Source organism: Tachysurus vachellii, chromosome 1 (genome assembly GCF_030014155.1).
Source record: "Tachysurus vachellii isolate PV-2020 chromosome 1, HZAU_Pvac_v1, whole genome shotgun sequence".
Lineage (NCBI taxonomy): Eukaryota > Metazoa > Chordata > Actinopteri > Siluriformes > Bagridae > Tachysurus > Tachysurus vachellii.
The window spans coordinates 36,190,665-36,207,997 of NC_083460.1; the positions used below are offsets into that span (position 1 = coordinate 36,190,665).

General features: G+C 37.8%; 1 protein-coding gene across 2 annotated transcripts; it reads left to right on the forward strand.

Annotated features, from left to right (window-relative positions):
- The first annotated feature begins 4,874 nt into the window (after positions 1-4,874).
- On the forward strand, positions 4,875-10,205 carry pycr1b (pyrroline-5-carboxylate reductase 1b). 2 transcript variants are annotated; one of them, XM_060885315.1, is made up of 8 exons: positions 4,875-4,945; positions 6,404-6,489; positions 6,763-6,833; positions 6,966-7,145; positions 7,321-7,542; positions 7,741-7,833; positions 9,272-9,435; positions 9,557-10,205. In XM_060885315.1, the coding sequence occupies exons 2-8, from the start codon at positions 6,423-6,425 to the stop codon at positions 9,717-9,719; spliced, it is 960 nt and encodes a 319-aa protein (XP_060741298.1). In that variant the 5' UTR covers positions 4,875-4,945; positions 6,404-6,422; the 3' UTR covers positions 9,720-10,205. The 2 variants fall into 2 exon arrangements, with proteins under 2 accessions (XP_060741298.1, XP_060741290.1); XM_060885307.1 differs by having other exon boundaries at positions 4,900-5,022; positions 9,557-10,204.
- The last annotated feature ends 7,128 nt before the right edge of the window (positions 10,206-17,333 follow it).

A 17,333-nucleotide genomic window follows, 5' to 3' on the forward strand; every position in this document is an offset into this window, starting at 1 on the left:
GGGCTGTGACAACTCCAAATCTTCCGTTCGGTTTAACAACGACATTGGCAGTCTGGCAGGTCTCTCATCATTGTGTGTTTATGTGCGTGTGTGTGTGTGTGTATCTCAGGAACCAACAGGCAGCTTTTCAGAATCAGTGGAGTGAAGTGCCGGTGGCGTCTCACTCTGTGTATCTCTGGCCTCTGTCTGTGATCTCAGTATGCTCGGTGCCCACATCTCCACAGCGGGTAACTGCTCCGTCTGAGCGAGATCATCCCAGACAGCTGTCCGTCACCAGCCGGAGACCTCCACCGCTCAGGGCTTCTGGGTAAGAGCATGAATAGCAGCCGCCTGTCATGGCGTATCACTCATACGCACCACATGTGCTGGTCATGATGTCTGTGCACTGAATATAGTGTAACCAAGTCTGTTCTCATGGGAGCAAGAGCTCCAACTCAACAGGGCCCTTGCTGTGTTTCTCACATGTCAATCAAGGTGAATAAATCAACATTAATTAAAAGTAATTAGACGCCTGCCTTTAATAAATCAGCAGCATTGTTTGGTGTCGACTATGCAAATGTGGGTGGACTTTTAATGACGAACCCATGGAGCGATCCTAAGCGCAAACTCATTTGTATGCACCAAAGGCTCCTCGCACCTGACTGAGTGCGGCACGGCTGCTGGCGTTTGGAGAGATTTAGCAGCGCTCTTCGACCTGACGGTTTATTACCATGAAGGCTGAAACATCAAAGAGCCCCTCACACTGAGAAATAAACCCACCTGGGGGGAAGCAAAGGCCATCTGAAAGGAGTCGCTTCACGGCTCCTCTGGCCTCAGCCGCATTTTTTTTGTTGTGGTTTTAATCCAGTGGACAGTGTGGTAATTTCCAGATATGGCCAGAGTATAGAAATTCAGTCGAACACCTTGTGTGAGTCCTTCTCTTTATCTCTTCTGTCTCTTTAACTCACCCTCTCGTTGCTCTCTCTACTTTATTGTTGGATCAAAATGAGCCCCTTAAGAAAAACTGTCAGTCTGTGGATTTGGATTCGCGTGTCTTCTTCTACATGCCAACTTCGCCTAATCACGGTGACAAAAAATTGTCATCCGTGTTTCGCCTGAATTCCCTTTTAGACTGAGCAGATTCTGTATTTTTTAATAAATCTGAGGGGATTTGAGGGTGGCATCAAATGAGTGTCGGCACGCTCCGGCGGCCACAGAGAGGCATATTGTGCCCACGCGGGGAGGATTTAATTGAGTTTTTCGCAAATTCTGTAAGGCCTTCCATGGCAAAGTTGGTTTTTCCCAACTTTTTGTCAGGAAATAAAAGAAAGACCTGTCTTATCTTGTGCTTACATGTAATAGCAACAACAGGTTTGTAGAGGCTCAACAGAGGATGCTCATCATCATGGTATTGAAGTCTCAGCAGAGCCAGAGGTAATGGGATTGAATCTGCAGCCATAAGGATACACAATGCTGAAACTCTTGAGGAAAGTCCCCTAACCAACAACTGCTTCACCACTACTGCATACTTCCTGTAGTACATAAGAGGAATGTTGGGATGCTTGTAAGGAAATATTCCAACATGAACCAGAATTATTACCACTTGTGTCCTTCATGAAAAATGAATAATATTAAACATGCAATTTGTGGTATTTTGAGCTTTTGTTATGAGAGGGTAGCTTTACACACTCCACAGACTTTGGTTCGATTCTTCACTCAGACACTGTCAGTGTGGAGTTTTACATGTTTTACATGTTTACATGTCTCCAGGTGTTCTCCAGGTGGAGTTTTACATGTTCTCCAAGCTTGGGTTTCCTCAGGGTTCTCTGGTTTCCTCCCAACTCAGGAAACATGCTGGTAGGTGGATTGACACAATAAATTGTGTAGATGTGTCCCATAGAGTGTGTCTTCCTGTGTTCCTGGGAAAGACTCTGGATCCACCAGGACCTGGACCAGGATAAAGTGATTACTGATGATGTTTTCTGCTTTTGAAAATTACAGGTATCTAACAATATCTGTAGAAGCCTGAGCAATGAGCGTCGTCATGTTGCATGTCTAACAAGATTGGAGTCATTTTTAGAGGGATCTTCAATGCAAAACAATGCCTAGGTATGTGTATGAGGACCCTGTTTAAAATCCAGACCACAGGTTTTCCATCAGGGCAATGCAAAATGCAGATATCTTTGGCCCTGAAAACATGTCTTTGTTGATCTGGAGTTATATTCAGGGTCATTATTTCATTTTCATTTTTCATATTTCATTTCATTTTCATTACTTCTCAATCTGTTTTTGCCTAATATACATAAAACATCTCAGTTGTGTTATTGGACTGCTGTGAGGTGCAGATCTGGAGCGGCGGAAGTGTTACATTTGGCCCCAATTTTGATTTGTTGTTTAGGTACTTAGAGCTATTTAATGATGGGAGTTTATTTGCATTTATTTGAAACAATCCCAGTAGAAACCATCCACAAAGCAGTAGTGCTTTGTCAATTTAATGTGCCTTTTTCTTTAAGTTTTTTCCCCCCCTGATTTAACACACAAACACATTTCATCAGCTAATCAGGGACTCTTTCATGTGTTGCAAAAATGGAAGAAAATATGAAAAGCCTTTAATGAACGCTGAAATCATTCAAATGTAGAACGGAAAAAATGCGCTGCATGTTTAAAAAAAATTTAATGTCTGTATTGAATATTACTCTTCTACATCCATAAGGTGCAAAAATGTTTGTCACTTACTGTTGCAGTGCCACAGAAATCCTTAAACAAGTGCTTAAATCAACTGTGAGAATCCTGTAACCACTATGTTGCACTGTTCTGTTAGGACCGCATGGCCTGGATATCATACAGGTATAAATTTGGACTGCCCCTAGGCCCAAACCGTGGCTCTAATGCTGCCCAGCTGACAGCATGAAACAGCTGCTATGCTCTGAAACCTATCTTTACCTTCTGCTGTATACATAGCGGCAAGGCACGGCTGCTATTCCACAGACGGCATACCTCGCCACGCTGGTCATTACACATGTACGTTGTTTCAACAACCTGGCGAGATCACAGTGATGGTCTAAGAAGGGTCCAGCTGTCCAGCATTTTCATGCTAATTATTTTCTTATTCTTTGCAATCAGAGAACAATGAATCTGATTTCACTTCATTTTGTAATTACGACTGATTTGTTGTTTGCAGGTTTTTCAGTGCAAATTGTGACAAACCTTAAGATCTTTTATGAGTGAAAATTAAAGCACGCTGGCAGACTGGTGATGGACATTGTTAGCATTCTCGGCTTATCCGATTTAAGTTGACAGCAGATTCTCGGGCGTAGCCTGTTTCCTGATCCCTGTGGAAAACGCAGAGATGGAGGGTTCACACTTGTGCTTGTATCCTTCAAGACATCGTGAAGTGGAGTAGAGAGGGGTTTTTTTTGTCATTCTAGTCATTGAAAGGGTGTAACAGAGTACTGAGATATTAGAGTTTAATGAATGTTTGTACTGTTTAATGTGTCAAGATTTTACTTAGTTAAAAAGTGGAAATCTTTAGAGATAAATTTAGTCAAGGGGTGTTAAAATGTTCTTTTTTTAAAAAATTCTCATTATTAAAAAGTAAAAAGGTAAATATGTCACTATTGAACAGATCCATTTTTATTTATGGTACAAATGTACACTTCATTTTTGTACCATATGTTTTTGTTGGGAATATAATGCAGAAGTAAGAGGTGTCATTGACAGACTGCATGACTGTGCAAAGCATTCAAACCATGCAAAAATACTTACCGTATATAGGTATCTTAGTATCAGCTTTCAAAAGCATTATACAGTATATTAGGGAGCTATTGATGTATTGGCCTGCAGATCTCCGAATAAATCACATTTTATAAATGTGAGAAATTGAATAGAATTGAATCAGCGCTGCTCGAATCCAATGCACATGATCACAAAACCTCAACACAACACACTTTCACTTGTTAGTATGATACAGTCTGATGTATGTCTGTAATTGTGCATGTATGTGTCTGTGTGTGTCTGTGTGTGCCTGCCTGTATGTGTGTGTGTGTGTGTGTGTCTGTGTGTGTCTGTATGTATGTTAAATGAAATTATAAATAAGTACTTCATTTTTTATCTTGATTATGTAATCTTTGTTTATTAATCTTATTTATTTTCAAGCAGCCAGTCCTTTAAAAAAATGTAGATTCATATCTTTGGGCAAAAGCATACATTGTCTAACTATGTCAATAAAAACTTTAATTTAGTGTATCATTTTGTTTTTGTTTGGTCTGTGTTAAAGGAACAAATTGCAAAAAAATATATATTTCAAATATATATATTTGATTGTTAGATATGTTGACAAATATAATTATTTAGATTTTAATCCATAGTGAAGGAAAATATTTATATAAAGAAATATAAGGAATATATTAAACTTCCACCAATGAACCATTGTGTTGTTTAAGTTGGCACATACATTTATTTAGGATCTTATGCTTATTCAAAATAATAATAATAATAAAATAATAATAGTAATAATTATTATTATTATTTGTATTTTATTATTATTGTTATTATTATTTGATTTTTATTATTATTATTGTGATTATTATTACTATTATTATATGTAATTTTTTAAACGTTATTATTATTATTATTATTACTATTATTATTATTATTATTATTATTACTAAAAACCGTAGTCAGTACAATCAGACTATAACATTTTGTCCATCTTGTACAGCTTTTGTGTTGTTCACGTCACATGGCTGTGAACTTCACCTATATTATTATCAAGATGTACTTTTGTGGAGGAAATGATGCAACTATGTCTCAGCCGCCGAAGCCCCACCCACATCGAAAGCCTACGCGCTGATTGGTTAAAAGATGTCAGAATCTCTCCTCTGATTCGTTGTTTCATTCTCACTGTTTTCTTTTTTTTTTTTTGGCGCACTGTGTACAGGAGGAAGCCACGTTGACAACGAAAGAGGTGATTTATTCAGCAAACTTAAATTCTGAGCTTTAAAAATATAAGAAAACAGTTGTTACAGCCTGAAAGGTGTAAAGGTAAGGTATTAATACCGATAGGCAGTTAATACATACGATGAAACGGTTACTATCGTTGTGATTTCATTCAGAATGCTAATGATGCTAACAAACAACAGACAGGAGATCATGTTTATAGTTTACACGTGTGATAAGAAAGTATGTATAAATGTATAGTATAATACATGTCTTATATCACTGCTGCTTAGGTGTTTCGGTGTTTTCCTCATATAACAAACTCCTGTATGTTTCACTGCAATCTGTAAAGTGTCTTGTTAAGAAACTGTTTATAAATCCTGCACTTAAATACTACAAACACTGAAATTTAAGTTCTGGACCATCCTATTACATTATATAAAGTAAATGAAACCATTAAACCATTTTATTTAGAAATTAAAACATTTTTTTTTAACTATATACATAAAAATACTATATACATTTTATATACATATACTTTTTTATTTAAATAATTATTTATTGTACTTTATTTTATAATTTTTATTTTATTATTTTTATTTATTTATTTTTAAATGATGAATGTGAATTAAATATAATTTTATAAAGTATAAATGTGAATGAAATAAAAATTTAAAACCTATTTATAAATCCAAAACTGAGGAAATATCATTAAAATAACAAATTAAAAGTCCTTTCTCATTACCTTTATTCTAACACTCTGCTTGAAAATAGCCTTGTAGAATTATATGGCTACATACCAACATGAAATGACTCATAATATATTATAACTTTTCTGATACTGATATTAAAACTTTGAGTATAAGTTGATCCTGATCCAATATTCTGTTAACTACCAAATGAGTCACTTGGTATAAGATGGCCAGCTAGAATGACTCAAACTGTTCAAACACCCTACAGTCAACATTCATTTTCGTCCAGTTTTATTTGGATAACAGTTTTAACAGAGATGTTGCCACAAAGCAGCTTTGTAGAAATCTGCCATTAGCTAACCACAGGACACGCTGGCCAGAAAAATAAAACAGCTGACACCAGATAGTGTGATTATAAATCACGACTCTTCTGCACTTGTATATTGTAATGTCAGAGTACTGAGTGTTATGAAAGGACATTCAGAATGAGTATCATGGTACATGTCTATAGTATACAGGTGAGACTGACTTGTTGGAATATATCTTGCTGTTGCTCAGTTTAATCCCAGAAAACATGAAAACACACACGCACACACACACACACACACACACACAATCTGCTCATTGATCTATATTTTGGCTTCTGCAGCAATAGCCAGTATTTCAATAATTAACAATTTCTTTGAATCTTACATAAATGACTTTGAGCACTTCATGTATGACTGATGAGATGAAAGCTATAAATAATTTTATTAAGCGACTGTATAACTGAGTGGGTATTTTGTAATTTGTAGGTCTGCCAGAGTAAACAGGATGAGTGTAGGCTTCATTGGAGCGGGTCAGCTGGCCCAAGCCTTGGTGAAGGGCTTCACTGCAGCGGGTAAGAGCTCACTGATCACGGTGACTGTGACCTCCATTTAATTCACTGCCCAGAGAAGTTCATTTGCTTGTTTATTCCTGACCTTAAATGTCAGGAGGGGGTGAAATTACATGCCGGTTTTACTTCAATTCCACAGATTTGATTTAAGCAAGCTCTTCTGTGGTTGCTGTAATCAGTGTTCTGAATGCCTGCTCTGCCCTGCTCTCCTCTATTTCTCTCACACACAATCTGTTCCTCTTTTTGTTACTGTTGTTGCTCTTGGCTATCTCTCAGGTGTAATTGCAACTCACCGGATCACGGCCAGTTCTCCAGATACAGATCTGCCTACAGTGGCCGGGCTCAGGGTCAGTGTGTTCTGACTTCAGTGTGTGTGTGTCCACTTATGGTGACTAGGTGATACTGTGACAGTTTGTGACAGTGTGTCTATCTGAGATGTATAACTTTTTAATTCTTTTTGTTTCTTTAAAATACTTTAGAAAATGGGCGTGAATTTCACAACCAGCAACAAGGAAACCGCGCATAAGAGTGACGTCCTATTTTTGGCAGTCAAACCTCATATTATTCCTTTCGTCCTGGACGAAATCGGACCCGATATCGAAGACCGACATCTCATTGTGTCTTGTGCTGCTGGGGTCACTATTAGCTCCATTGAGAAGGTGTGTGATAATAATGAAAGCATAATGAAAATCTTCTTTTCTAACATTATTTGTTTGAAATTAGCTTTTTATTTGTCCTGTAATGTCAACAGTAATGTAGAATAATTAACTCCTAACCTCTCTCTCTCTTTCTCTCTCTCTCTCTCTCTCTCTCTCTCTCTCTCTCTCTCTCCAGAAACTGCTCCAGTACCGCGCTGACCCTAAGGTGATCCGCTGCATGACTAACACCCCAGTGGTGGTGCGCGAGGGGGCCACGGTATATGCCACTGGCACGCATGCTGAGGTGGAGGACGGGAAGCTTCTTGAGCAGCTGATGGCCAGTGTGGGATTCTGCACGGAGGTGGAGGAGGATCTGATCGACGCCGTTACAGGACTCAGTGGCAGTGGACCAGCTTACGTGAGTGGTTTTTGGGTTCTTAGAAATGATGAGGCTTGCTGTTTGCATGCTGATTAAGCATATTCTTTATATACAGAAGGTGCACTATTTGCTGAATTATTTAGTCCAGTTAACTTGTGATGAGGAGATTTTAATGTAGCACAATTTTGAAATGATGAATCAGCAGTCGAGGTGTTCACTGCTTATGCTTATGTCCAGGCTTTCACGGCTCTCGATGCTCTGGCTGATGGTGGTGTGAAGATGGGTCTACCCAGGAGGCTGGCTTTACGACTGGGAGCTCAAGCACTGCTTGTATGTTCTGCTTTCATACACCTATTCTCATGTCAGACAACAAAGAGCCATATTAACGTCCTCCTTTGGTTTCGTTCCTCTGATTACATATTGAGTTATTTTATTAGGTGCTGTTACCTTCTTCAATTTTATCTGGTATACCTTCCATGGGTCCATATTTTGTGCATTTATATGACTGAAACTGACTTTGTTGACTCATTTAGGTAAGGTTAAAGGTCTTGCAACCCAAGGGCACTATCTTGATTTGAGTTCACATCCGTCCCTTCAGTAGCTCAAAACCTTAACCACAGAACCACCACTTGCCCACAGGGTGCACCACTGATTCAGTATTGTTTAGATGCTTGTTCATTTTGAGTACAGTAGTGACGCTGACATGGTGGTGTTTGTGGTGTTAATATGTGTATATCAGACTGAGGACGTTTGGAGGAACACCTTGGATGTATAATTGCATTCAATCCAAAGATGTGATATGACCTATTTTAAAAACTAGAAATAAAAAAAAAAAAAAGTTATTTGTTTTATTTTTTTAATTGTACACATTGCAGTGTCGATCAGGGGGTAAAACTGGTTTGCTGTCTTTACATCTCAATGAATTTTCCATCCTCTAGTCTTATCTCTATTCCTGCTATAAGTCAATTAGCCATCTTCTTATGATAAAATGCTACAGAGACAAAAGTATCGCTGGAATTTAGATTTATTAATGGGGAAATATGAGTACTTGCACAATCCGCAGTGACTCTCCGCTTAACCGTACAGCAGGCTGCAGCTGAGCTCATTAGCTTGAATCATCACTTTTAACGATTCTCGGCACTAGTTATGAGAACTCCCTGACGTTTAATATCCACAGATTTACAGATTTTTTTTTTATTCACTTGCCAAACATTTTTATAGAACCTGTACACCTGATTATACATGAAAATAATGTTTACATCTAACACCAAAATAGGAAAAAAAAGTGATCTCTGTGACTTTGACCATTGCATCATTAGTGAGCTGGTTTGAAAGTTTCAGAAACTGCTGAATGCCTGGGAATTTTAAATGCAGTTTTGAACAGTGAATGGTGCAAAAAAGAAAACCGCCACTAAGCAGCAGTTCTGTGGCCTTGTTGATGAGAGGAGGTCAGCGGAGAACAGGCAGACAAGTTTGAGCTGACCGGATGGATACAGAAACTCAAATAAGCACTGGTTACAACCATGATAAACAAAAACGCAACTCGTAACATGCTGAGCCTTTTAAGCAAGAACAGGAATCTGAGGCTACAGTGGGACAAATATGTCCAAACTGAGAATACTGGAAGAACAGTCCTTGTTAATTGTCCAGTCTGTACATGTGTTTTTGCATGATTGTGATAAATAGCATCGATAGTTTGCTGGTGTAATTAATAAAAGAACTGTATCCTGCATCTGACTAACACGGCTTGTATTATTTCCAATTTCAGGGTGCTGCAAAGATGCTTCTGGATTCAGAGCAGCACCCAGGCCAGTTGAAGGACAATGTGTGCTCACCAGGGGGCGCCACCATCCACGCCCTGCACTTCCTGGAGAGCGGTGGCTTCCGGAGCCTTCTCATTAATGCTGTGGAGGCTTCGTGTGTCAGGACCAAGTACCTCCACCTTGTCTTTTGTCTTCTGCAAGACTCTGTCTTGGTTTTAGACCGATGGATAGATGTTTCAGAGATAACATTTTAATTGTCTACTAATTTTTACTTTTTTTTTCCTTTCCAGAGAACTGCAGTTTCTTGCAGATCAAGAGAAAATCTCTCCTGCTGCTATTAAGAAGACCACACTGGACAAGGTGATGCAGCAGCCTGGTTTTCCTCCTAACACTACAGGAACCAAGAGCAGAGTCAACATGTTTAACAACAAGAGCGGAATTAAAAAAGTCTAAGGAATCTCTCTCACACACACACCCACACACACACACACACCCCTTTACTTTATTTGCATCTTTGCTTTTAGACAGATGTTACTCTAGGTATTTTGGTGAATTTTGAACAGTAGCTCAGCATACCTGTGTACACACACACACACACACACACACACACACACACACACTTGTGCAGAGTATAAGAGTAAAATGAACAGAAGTGCATTTCCAGCATGCTGTCTATCGCCTCGTGCCTCCCTGCAGCAGCAGACAGTTCGATCGCTCCCTTGGGAGTAGCATCAGGAGTTACAGGCAGCAGATGCTACATGAAGTTTTTTTTTTTTTTTTTTCCCCCCTTTTAATACCTCCCTGTCCTCTACACATATCAACAGTGAGATATATTTTTTTTGTCAACTCTGTATTTGTATCTAATAAGGATCTAATATTTGTGCCCAAAATCACTGTATATTCATTCTTTTCTTAGTGCTCTACTTTTGCATATATATATATATATATATATATATATATATATATATATATATATATATATATATATATATATATATATATATATTAGTGTGTGTGTGTATATATGTATGTATGTGTGTGTGTGTATGTGTGTGTATATATATAAAAATAAAATGTGTATATGTGCTGCATGGTGAATCACTGTAGTGACTCACCACGCCTACCCTTCAGGATTCTAGAGTTGCGAAGACCTTTTGAATATCTTCATCTGTAGAAGGAAGTAAAGGTGCAAAAGTCATATGTAGTCTTTCTTTGTGCAATGTCTTGTCTGCTCTCTTGTCTTTGCTAAAGCATTGAATGTACAAAAAAAGAAGCAGATTCATTTCTTACTTGGAAACATACTTGCTCTATATGTGAAATTACCTTTTGAAAATAAAAGAAGAAATCTAGTCATGTTTTATATCATAAGGAGTTCCAGTATGTCGTAATGAATGAAACTGCTTCGGCTTCCTGCGGGCTTGATTTAAAAACCTGCTGATTCTAATAAAGTAACTCTTTTTATTTATTTATTTTTTGCTGACCAAAGCGGGAAAACATTTTTTTTGACTTGAGAGGACATCACAGACCAAATGAGTTTCAGATAAGGAAGAATTTCCATTTATTTGTTCCCTGTGTGTAATTATAGCAAGAGGATAGTATGCATAATTAATGGTTAGGTAATTGAATTAACTGGAAACCTTTCCCTGAAGTCCATTAGTCAACCTTACAGGACCCCTTTAATAACCTGTGTGCTCTATCATTTATTTGCAGTGCCAAGCACAAATCTTAGTGTCTAAGATCAAAAACTATACAGACTACATTTTTATTTTACTCTGTACTCTCAGCACCATGTGTTTTCACCTCTGTAGCACTTAAAGTTCAGATTGCATCACTTTAAATTTACCCTGTTACCACATGGTACTGTTTCGTAAATATGTAGCTGATCATACGATATTAGATTTTGAACAAATTTTAATAAAAGTCAATAAAAATTACAGACATCATAAAAGCTTCGCCTTGTGATTAACGGGAATTAAGCAATAGTGAGTTTTAAATGGCAGCTCTACAAACTACAGTGCATCTTCTTTCATGTGGTTCAGATTAAATGTTCAGTGGGATTTGTATGAAATATTGTCAGCATTCATGATCATATCTTGTACATGATATACACCAGGCCCATCTGAAAGCCTGGTCTTTTGTATGCTGTTTCTCAGTTCTTAAAATGTACCTTTGAGCTTCTGCAGGTTCCTGAGATATTAGGAAGAGTGGTTTTTATTGCATTTGAGCGCTTCAAAATGTCCTTTATCTCATTTACTTTTTTTTTCCTCCAGTAGCAAAATTATATGAATTTGAATGCAGAGTAGCTTAGAGTTAAGGCTCATGTTTAGGGGCCCAGGTCTGGGATTTAAATTCACTACTTTAAATCCATGGCTACAACAAACTATAAGGATTCTCATGCCATTACTTTCCTCTCACTTTATTCTTAAAGGACAATAAACTTTTTAGTACACCAGCAACTACAAAGCTGGTGATTAGGAAGTCATTCAATCATCAGGATCTTGATCATGTTTATCTGGAGAAATCCTGGATGCATTTTTTCACACTCATTCCCACCTACAGCCAATCGATCATAGCCAATCCACCTACAGTAAGTGCACGTTTTTGAGCGGTGAAAGGAAACTGGAGAACCTGCAGAAAACTCACATGGGTCACAGAAAAGCTTCAATAAGAAAATGTAGTTCTGTTAGCTTCACTAAAAAAAGTTTCACTCCACCACACCTCACCAGATACCCAGATGTGTGCTTCCCAAGTGCTGAATGTAGACACGCCAATGATGCTCTAGTGAGAAATGATGATCTTCCATCACATGTGACACACTATGTCCGAAATTTACTGCTACATTTTTGCGCGATCTCACAAGCTGATCCTTCTGTAAGGGGCCAAACTGACACCTCATTTCTAGCTTTGAGGCCATGATATGGGCTGATTTTCTGCTGCACATGTCATCAGTCAACCTTGTTAAATCTACACTTTGTGCTTGGGTCACATTTCTGTTCTCTTCCATGAATCAGAGATCGTAAGATTCAGAATTATTAATTCAGCTCTGCCAAAAGTATCTCCTATGTGGCTTGTTCCACGTTTCAACACACACAAGGGTCATTTCTGCATAACATCTTTAAGCAGACTCCTGATAGCCATCTAAGTGCCCCAGCCCATGTCCTAGACAGCATCCCTACCTACCATATTGCTACTTCCAAGGATGAAGGAATGTGTGTGACAACACAATTCAATGTATTTATTGATTTATTTATTTAATAAACAAAATTCACGTCTTCTTTATGTTCTCATTTGGGATAGAAAACGTTTGAACACGTTCGGCTACGCTATTAAAACGTTTCTTAATATAGCATGTTTGAAATCCTTTCTAACACACTGGGAAACTGATTAATACCTCATTGCATCATTTCAGCATCAAACTGCAAAAAGATGTATGAATGCTTGTAATACAGGTATTGCAGGAAAAACTGTCATCTGGGTGCATCTGAAAAAATGTTGTGCAAGCGGGCCACAAGCCTCTTTTTCCTTCCTTTTTTGCATTTTTACTGTAAAGCACAATTTATTCTGTTTGACACACAGCTCATTTTATGCATTTCAGTATAAATACAAAGCCATTTGTCTTTTATCAAGATGGAATTTAGTTAAAGGTAAATAGGATCATTAAAATATATATAAATCAGAGATATTGCACTTGAGTATTTTTTGTATTCATTTTGCATTTCATTTTTGTATTGAATTTTTTTAATAAAAGATTTTAATTCTCAAGATAAATCAGAAATGACAGAAAATTTTTTTTGAAAATAATTTGTTTAATGCAGGTTACCTATAAGCTCAATTTATTTTTCTGATTATAGGAAAATAATACAAATAATAAAACTAAAAATACAAAAAATATACAAATACAATGTTTTATACAGAGTTCCTTCTCTGTTTAGTTCGGTTTATAAGGTATAAAAGAAATCTACTGTGTATATCATAACACTTAAAAAGCTTAAAGTCTTACAGTTTGAGGTAAGACACGTTATACATGCATTTTTGATTTTATTATCTTACCTATCTAATTATCTTGAGCCTTATTTTTCTTATGATGTTGCATTTTACTGTGAAAGAAAACCTCATAGGATTACATAATAGAACCATACTGCAACATTCATACATTTTCCTTTAACATCAAAGATATAGGTTGTTTACCAAGACAGAAGTTACAGCTCATGTTACATCCGAGAAAAACACATTTTGCACCGACTGATGTATCACCTCACTGGTGAGTGCCTTGATTCTCTGAGTGTGTTGCTAGAGTATGAAATTTCTTCTGTAGTGAAGAAGGTGTGCTGGTAGTACCCGAGACAGCCAGAAGTCTTGTCTATTTATAGAACAGAATTTTGTATAGATTTTTTTCTGACCGGCTGACATGGAGAGAAGGCACGATTCGCCGCCTGGAGAAACAGGCTGCCTGTTTTAGAACTTCACTGTCAGCGTCATTTGCAACAGGACACCTTGGGGATGACCCACATGTCAGGCTGCACACTGAACAAACCATGAACCAACAGCACAATTTTTAGAAAGAGGGGGTACTCGGAAACATCGGTGGGTGCAAACAATGACATCGCTGAAGCATGCCATTCCTTATAGGCACAGAATCACAGTTCTGTAGTATACCACACAAGGCCACAGGCATTCCTCTTGGTACTCTATTAGGCCAGTTTGTGTTTTTGCACCTGTGATAAATCCAGTTAATTTCCGAACAGTTCTACACACAGATTGCTGGCAAATGTGCAGAACCGATTAAGCCTCCTCACTATAAAAAAAAGTCTGATAATGAGAAACATGGGAAGTGCCTGTCTCTTCATGAGGGAGATGTTTTCATATCCCTCAAGTATGCTGAATGACAAGCGGCAGCAGGATTAGTTCCAGTGTCAGCGTGGCGATTAGAAATGCTGGCCTTGTGTAGCGTTTTTCCGAAGGCCACTATTTATTTGTGTGCATGATGGGAAGTGAAGTAGGCACTAAAGTGTACGGCTAATCCCTCTTTTATTCCTGAGGTTACACCCCGTCTGCCTCATCAGTCTAAAACACTGATAACTCTTCATTCAAGCAGCTTCTATTAAGGTGCTATTTCCTTAAAATATGTTGGCCTCGGCACCCCTTTCCTTGTTGCCTTGTCTTATTATTTATAAAAATAAGCTGTAACTGCCATGTCATTGGCTTTAATCACTTTTCACAGCCATCTTGCTCTGTCAACCACAAGAAACAGTGCCATTTGTTGAAACCTGCGCTTTCTCCTTTCTAGGTACCTTATCACCCTACCCACCCTTCGTGTCTCTGCAAAAACCACATCAGCATCAGTGTACTCAGAAAGAAGGTACCAGGAAGGTGGGGGAGAAAAAAGAGAAATGGGTCTGTGAAGTAAAATTTTATCATTGCTGTGCAGCTGGTGGCTAGGAGAGGAAAAAAGGAAACGAAGGGCAGGTCTGACACTGGGTAAGACTGCTTGCTTACAGCCGCAGTGAATCATCACTTTGGCTTCCTTTCCTGGAGCTGGCTGCTCTAGCTGGGCTGAGCACCGAGCTCATACACAGAGAGCAAACAGAGCTCTGCTCAGATATAATTAGGCTGGAAGATGTCAGTGCTTTGAGTAAATCCAGTATTCATTCTATATCACAAAAAGCCTCTTGAACATGCCCTGCAACGGATATGCATCCGCACATAGGGGCTGACATGTTGCACTTCCACAAACTCTTAAAAAGTGTGTTTGCTGAACAGAGACTGAGAATGAGGACAACCTTTTGTGTGCAGTCAGCCTCCGTCCTGAAGATCACCGCTACACACACCAGCACAATCTAAAATAACCAGTCACTATGACTGGTATCCACCTATATAAACATACAATCCACATTTTTACTTTTCTACATTATTCTCGTTTCCCATTCCTTTCCCAGCCTCAAACGCATATATTCATTCATTCATTCATTCATCTTCTACCGCTTATCCGAACTACCTCGGGTCACGGGGAGCCTGTGCCTATCTCAGGCGTCATTGGGCATCAAGGCAGGATACACCCTGGACGGAGTGCCAACCCATCGCAGGGCACACACACTCTCATTCACTCACGCAATCACACACACGCATATATTCTATTATTCAATTCAACTTGAACAAAGACCTCTAATTCAATTCACACAAGGTTCATTATGTGTGTCATATGTGTGTTCATTATGTGTGTTTTGTGTTATCACCAAACAATTCTGCACTTCTCCAAGACTTGGGAATTGACAAACCCTGATGTATTTAGTCTTTTTGATGGCTTGGCTGTTGGGAACTGGGAAACACATAAAGGGCATTGTCTGGATCAGTAGTTCTGAATATCGAGTCCGTGAAGCATAGCCTGGGTGTGTGTGATAGGTACTTGGCTCCAGTCCTGTCTGTCTCACCTTAACTGGACAACTGGTGATTGGAAAAAACATCACCTGGAAAAGGGTCTAGTTTCTGTGAGCCTGTGCCTGTGTAGCCTCAGATTCCCACTAACCTTGGCCTGATGTGGCCTTTTGTTGTTGCACCCAATCTGCCTCAAGTTTTGACATGTCATGCATCCTGAGATGCTTTTCTACTCACAACAATTGCAAAGCGCAGTAACAGAGGTTTCCTCTGACTTCTCTTAATGGAAAGACTTCTGTCAGTCATTTAGATTTTTTGCACTGTTCTAGGTAAATAGCAAAGACTGTACCAATGACCATGCCACAGGCAAAATCACTGAGATCATATTTTCCCTGTTCTAATATTTTAAGTGAACATTAACTGAAGCTTGAAGACTGAACTCTATGTCTTCAATAAATAGTGTACAGATTTTAACAAATAATAAGTCTAATATAGTTAGTTAAAGCAGTGCAAAGGGGGAATGTAGACGTTTAAATAAGTCTTTGCTTGTAGCAGCTGCTGGTCTCGGAACCCAAGGACAAAACTGGGAACATGTTAAACACCACTATTGTGTACCAAGATAAATATTGTGTAGACTATTGTGTCACTAGCACCACTTCTGGGAATACAGTTGTTTGCACAATAGGTTTTGATGACTTCACTGAAAGCAGAAAATGATATAACATACAAATATATATGAGTTATACTCCAAATTGAGCAGTGAAGCTGAAATGGATTTAACATAGGTTATATCTGTGTAAATACTTGTTTTATTAGGTTTTACAAACCAGGTAAAAGTGTAACAATACACATATATTGTAGGCAAAATATGTGGTGAAATAAAGCATATAAATAATAAATAAAGAAATAATAATAAAGAAATATAAGACTGGGGATTATACAAGTGGAGAATAAATTATGATTATGCATTACTTCTATATCCCTCTATTGTGATTAGTTATAGAAGAAAAAGAAGAAGAAGAAGAAGAAGAAGAAGAAAAAGAAGAAGAAGAAGAAGAAGAAGAAGAAGAAGAAGAATGCGTCTTTAATATTGCCAAACATTACATTACATTACAGCACAGTGGAATTTATTTCTTCATTTATCCTAGTTTTTTGGAAGTGTTTAAAGGTTCAAAATGGACAATTATGCAATAAGATACAAGAACAACTGTAAGAACAACTGTACTGATAAACTCTTGGAAATGAACCATTAACATAAACATACATAGTTTCTCTTGCTGCTGTTCATCCTAAATAAATCTTTTGGTTGATTGAACTAAAGGTGTTTCATATTGTACATTTCATATTGATAACAGAGTGTCAGCAAAGTCTGCCTGAGCTATGTGATTAAAGCTAAATGTTTAACCTGTACATTTATTTTAACCTTTCTATTGAGTCTGCATATATAAAAGAGAAGAAATTGATATGTGTAATTGAGTAATTTAGCTCATTCCATTTCTCATTTATTTTCCCCTAAACCTTGTAAACTAAAATTTCAAAAGAATATGATTTCATCACTGTTGATGCAATAGTTCAATTAATCATTTCTGCTTGAAAGAAATAATGTGACTTAAATAATACATATACATATGATTTATAATTTAAGCATTATTAAATAAAGATATGTCCCAACATTCCAGATATGATTTGGTTTAT

Coding starts and splice junctions, on each gene's coding strand:
- pycr1b (XM_060885315.1), top strand. CDS start 6,423: ATGAGTGTAGGCTTCATTGGAGCGGGTCAGCTGGCCCAAGCCTTGGTG. Junction 6,834..6,965: donor CTACAGTGGCCGGGCTCAGG/GTCAGTGTGTTC, acceptor AAAATACTTTAG/AAAATGGGCGTGAATTTCAC. Junction 9,436..9,556: donor GCTTCGTGTGTCAGGACCAA/GTACCTCCACCT, acceptor TTTCCTTTCCAG/AGAACTGCAGTTTCTTGCAG.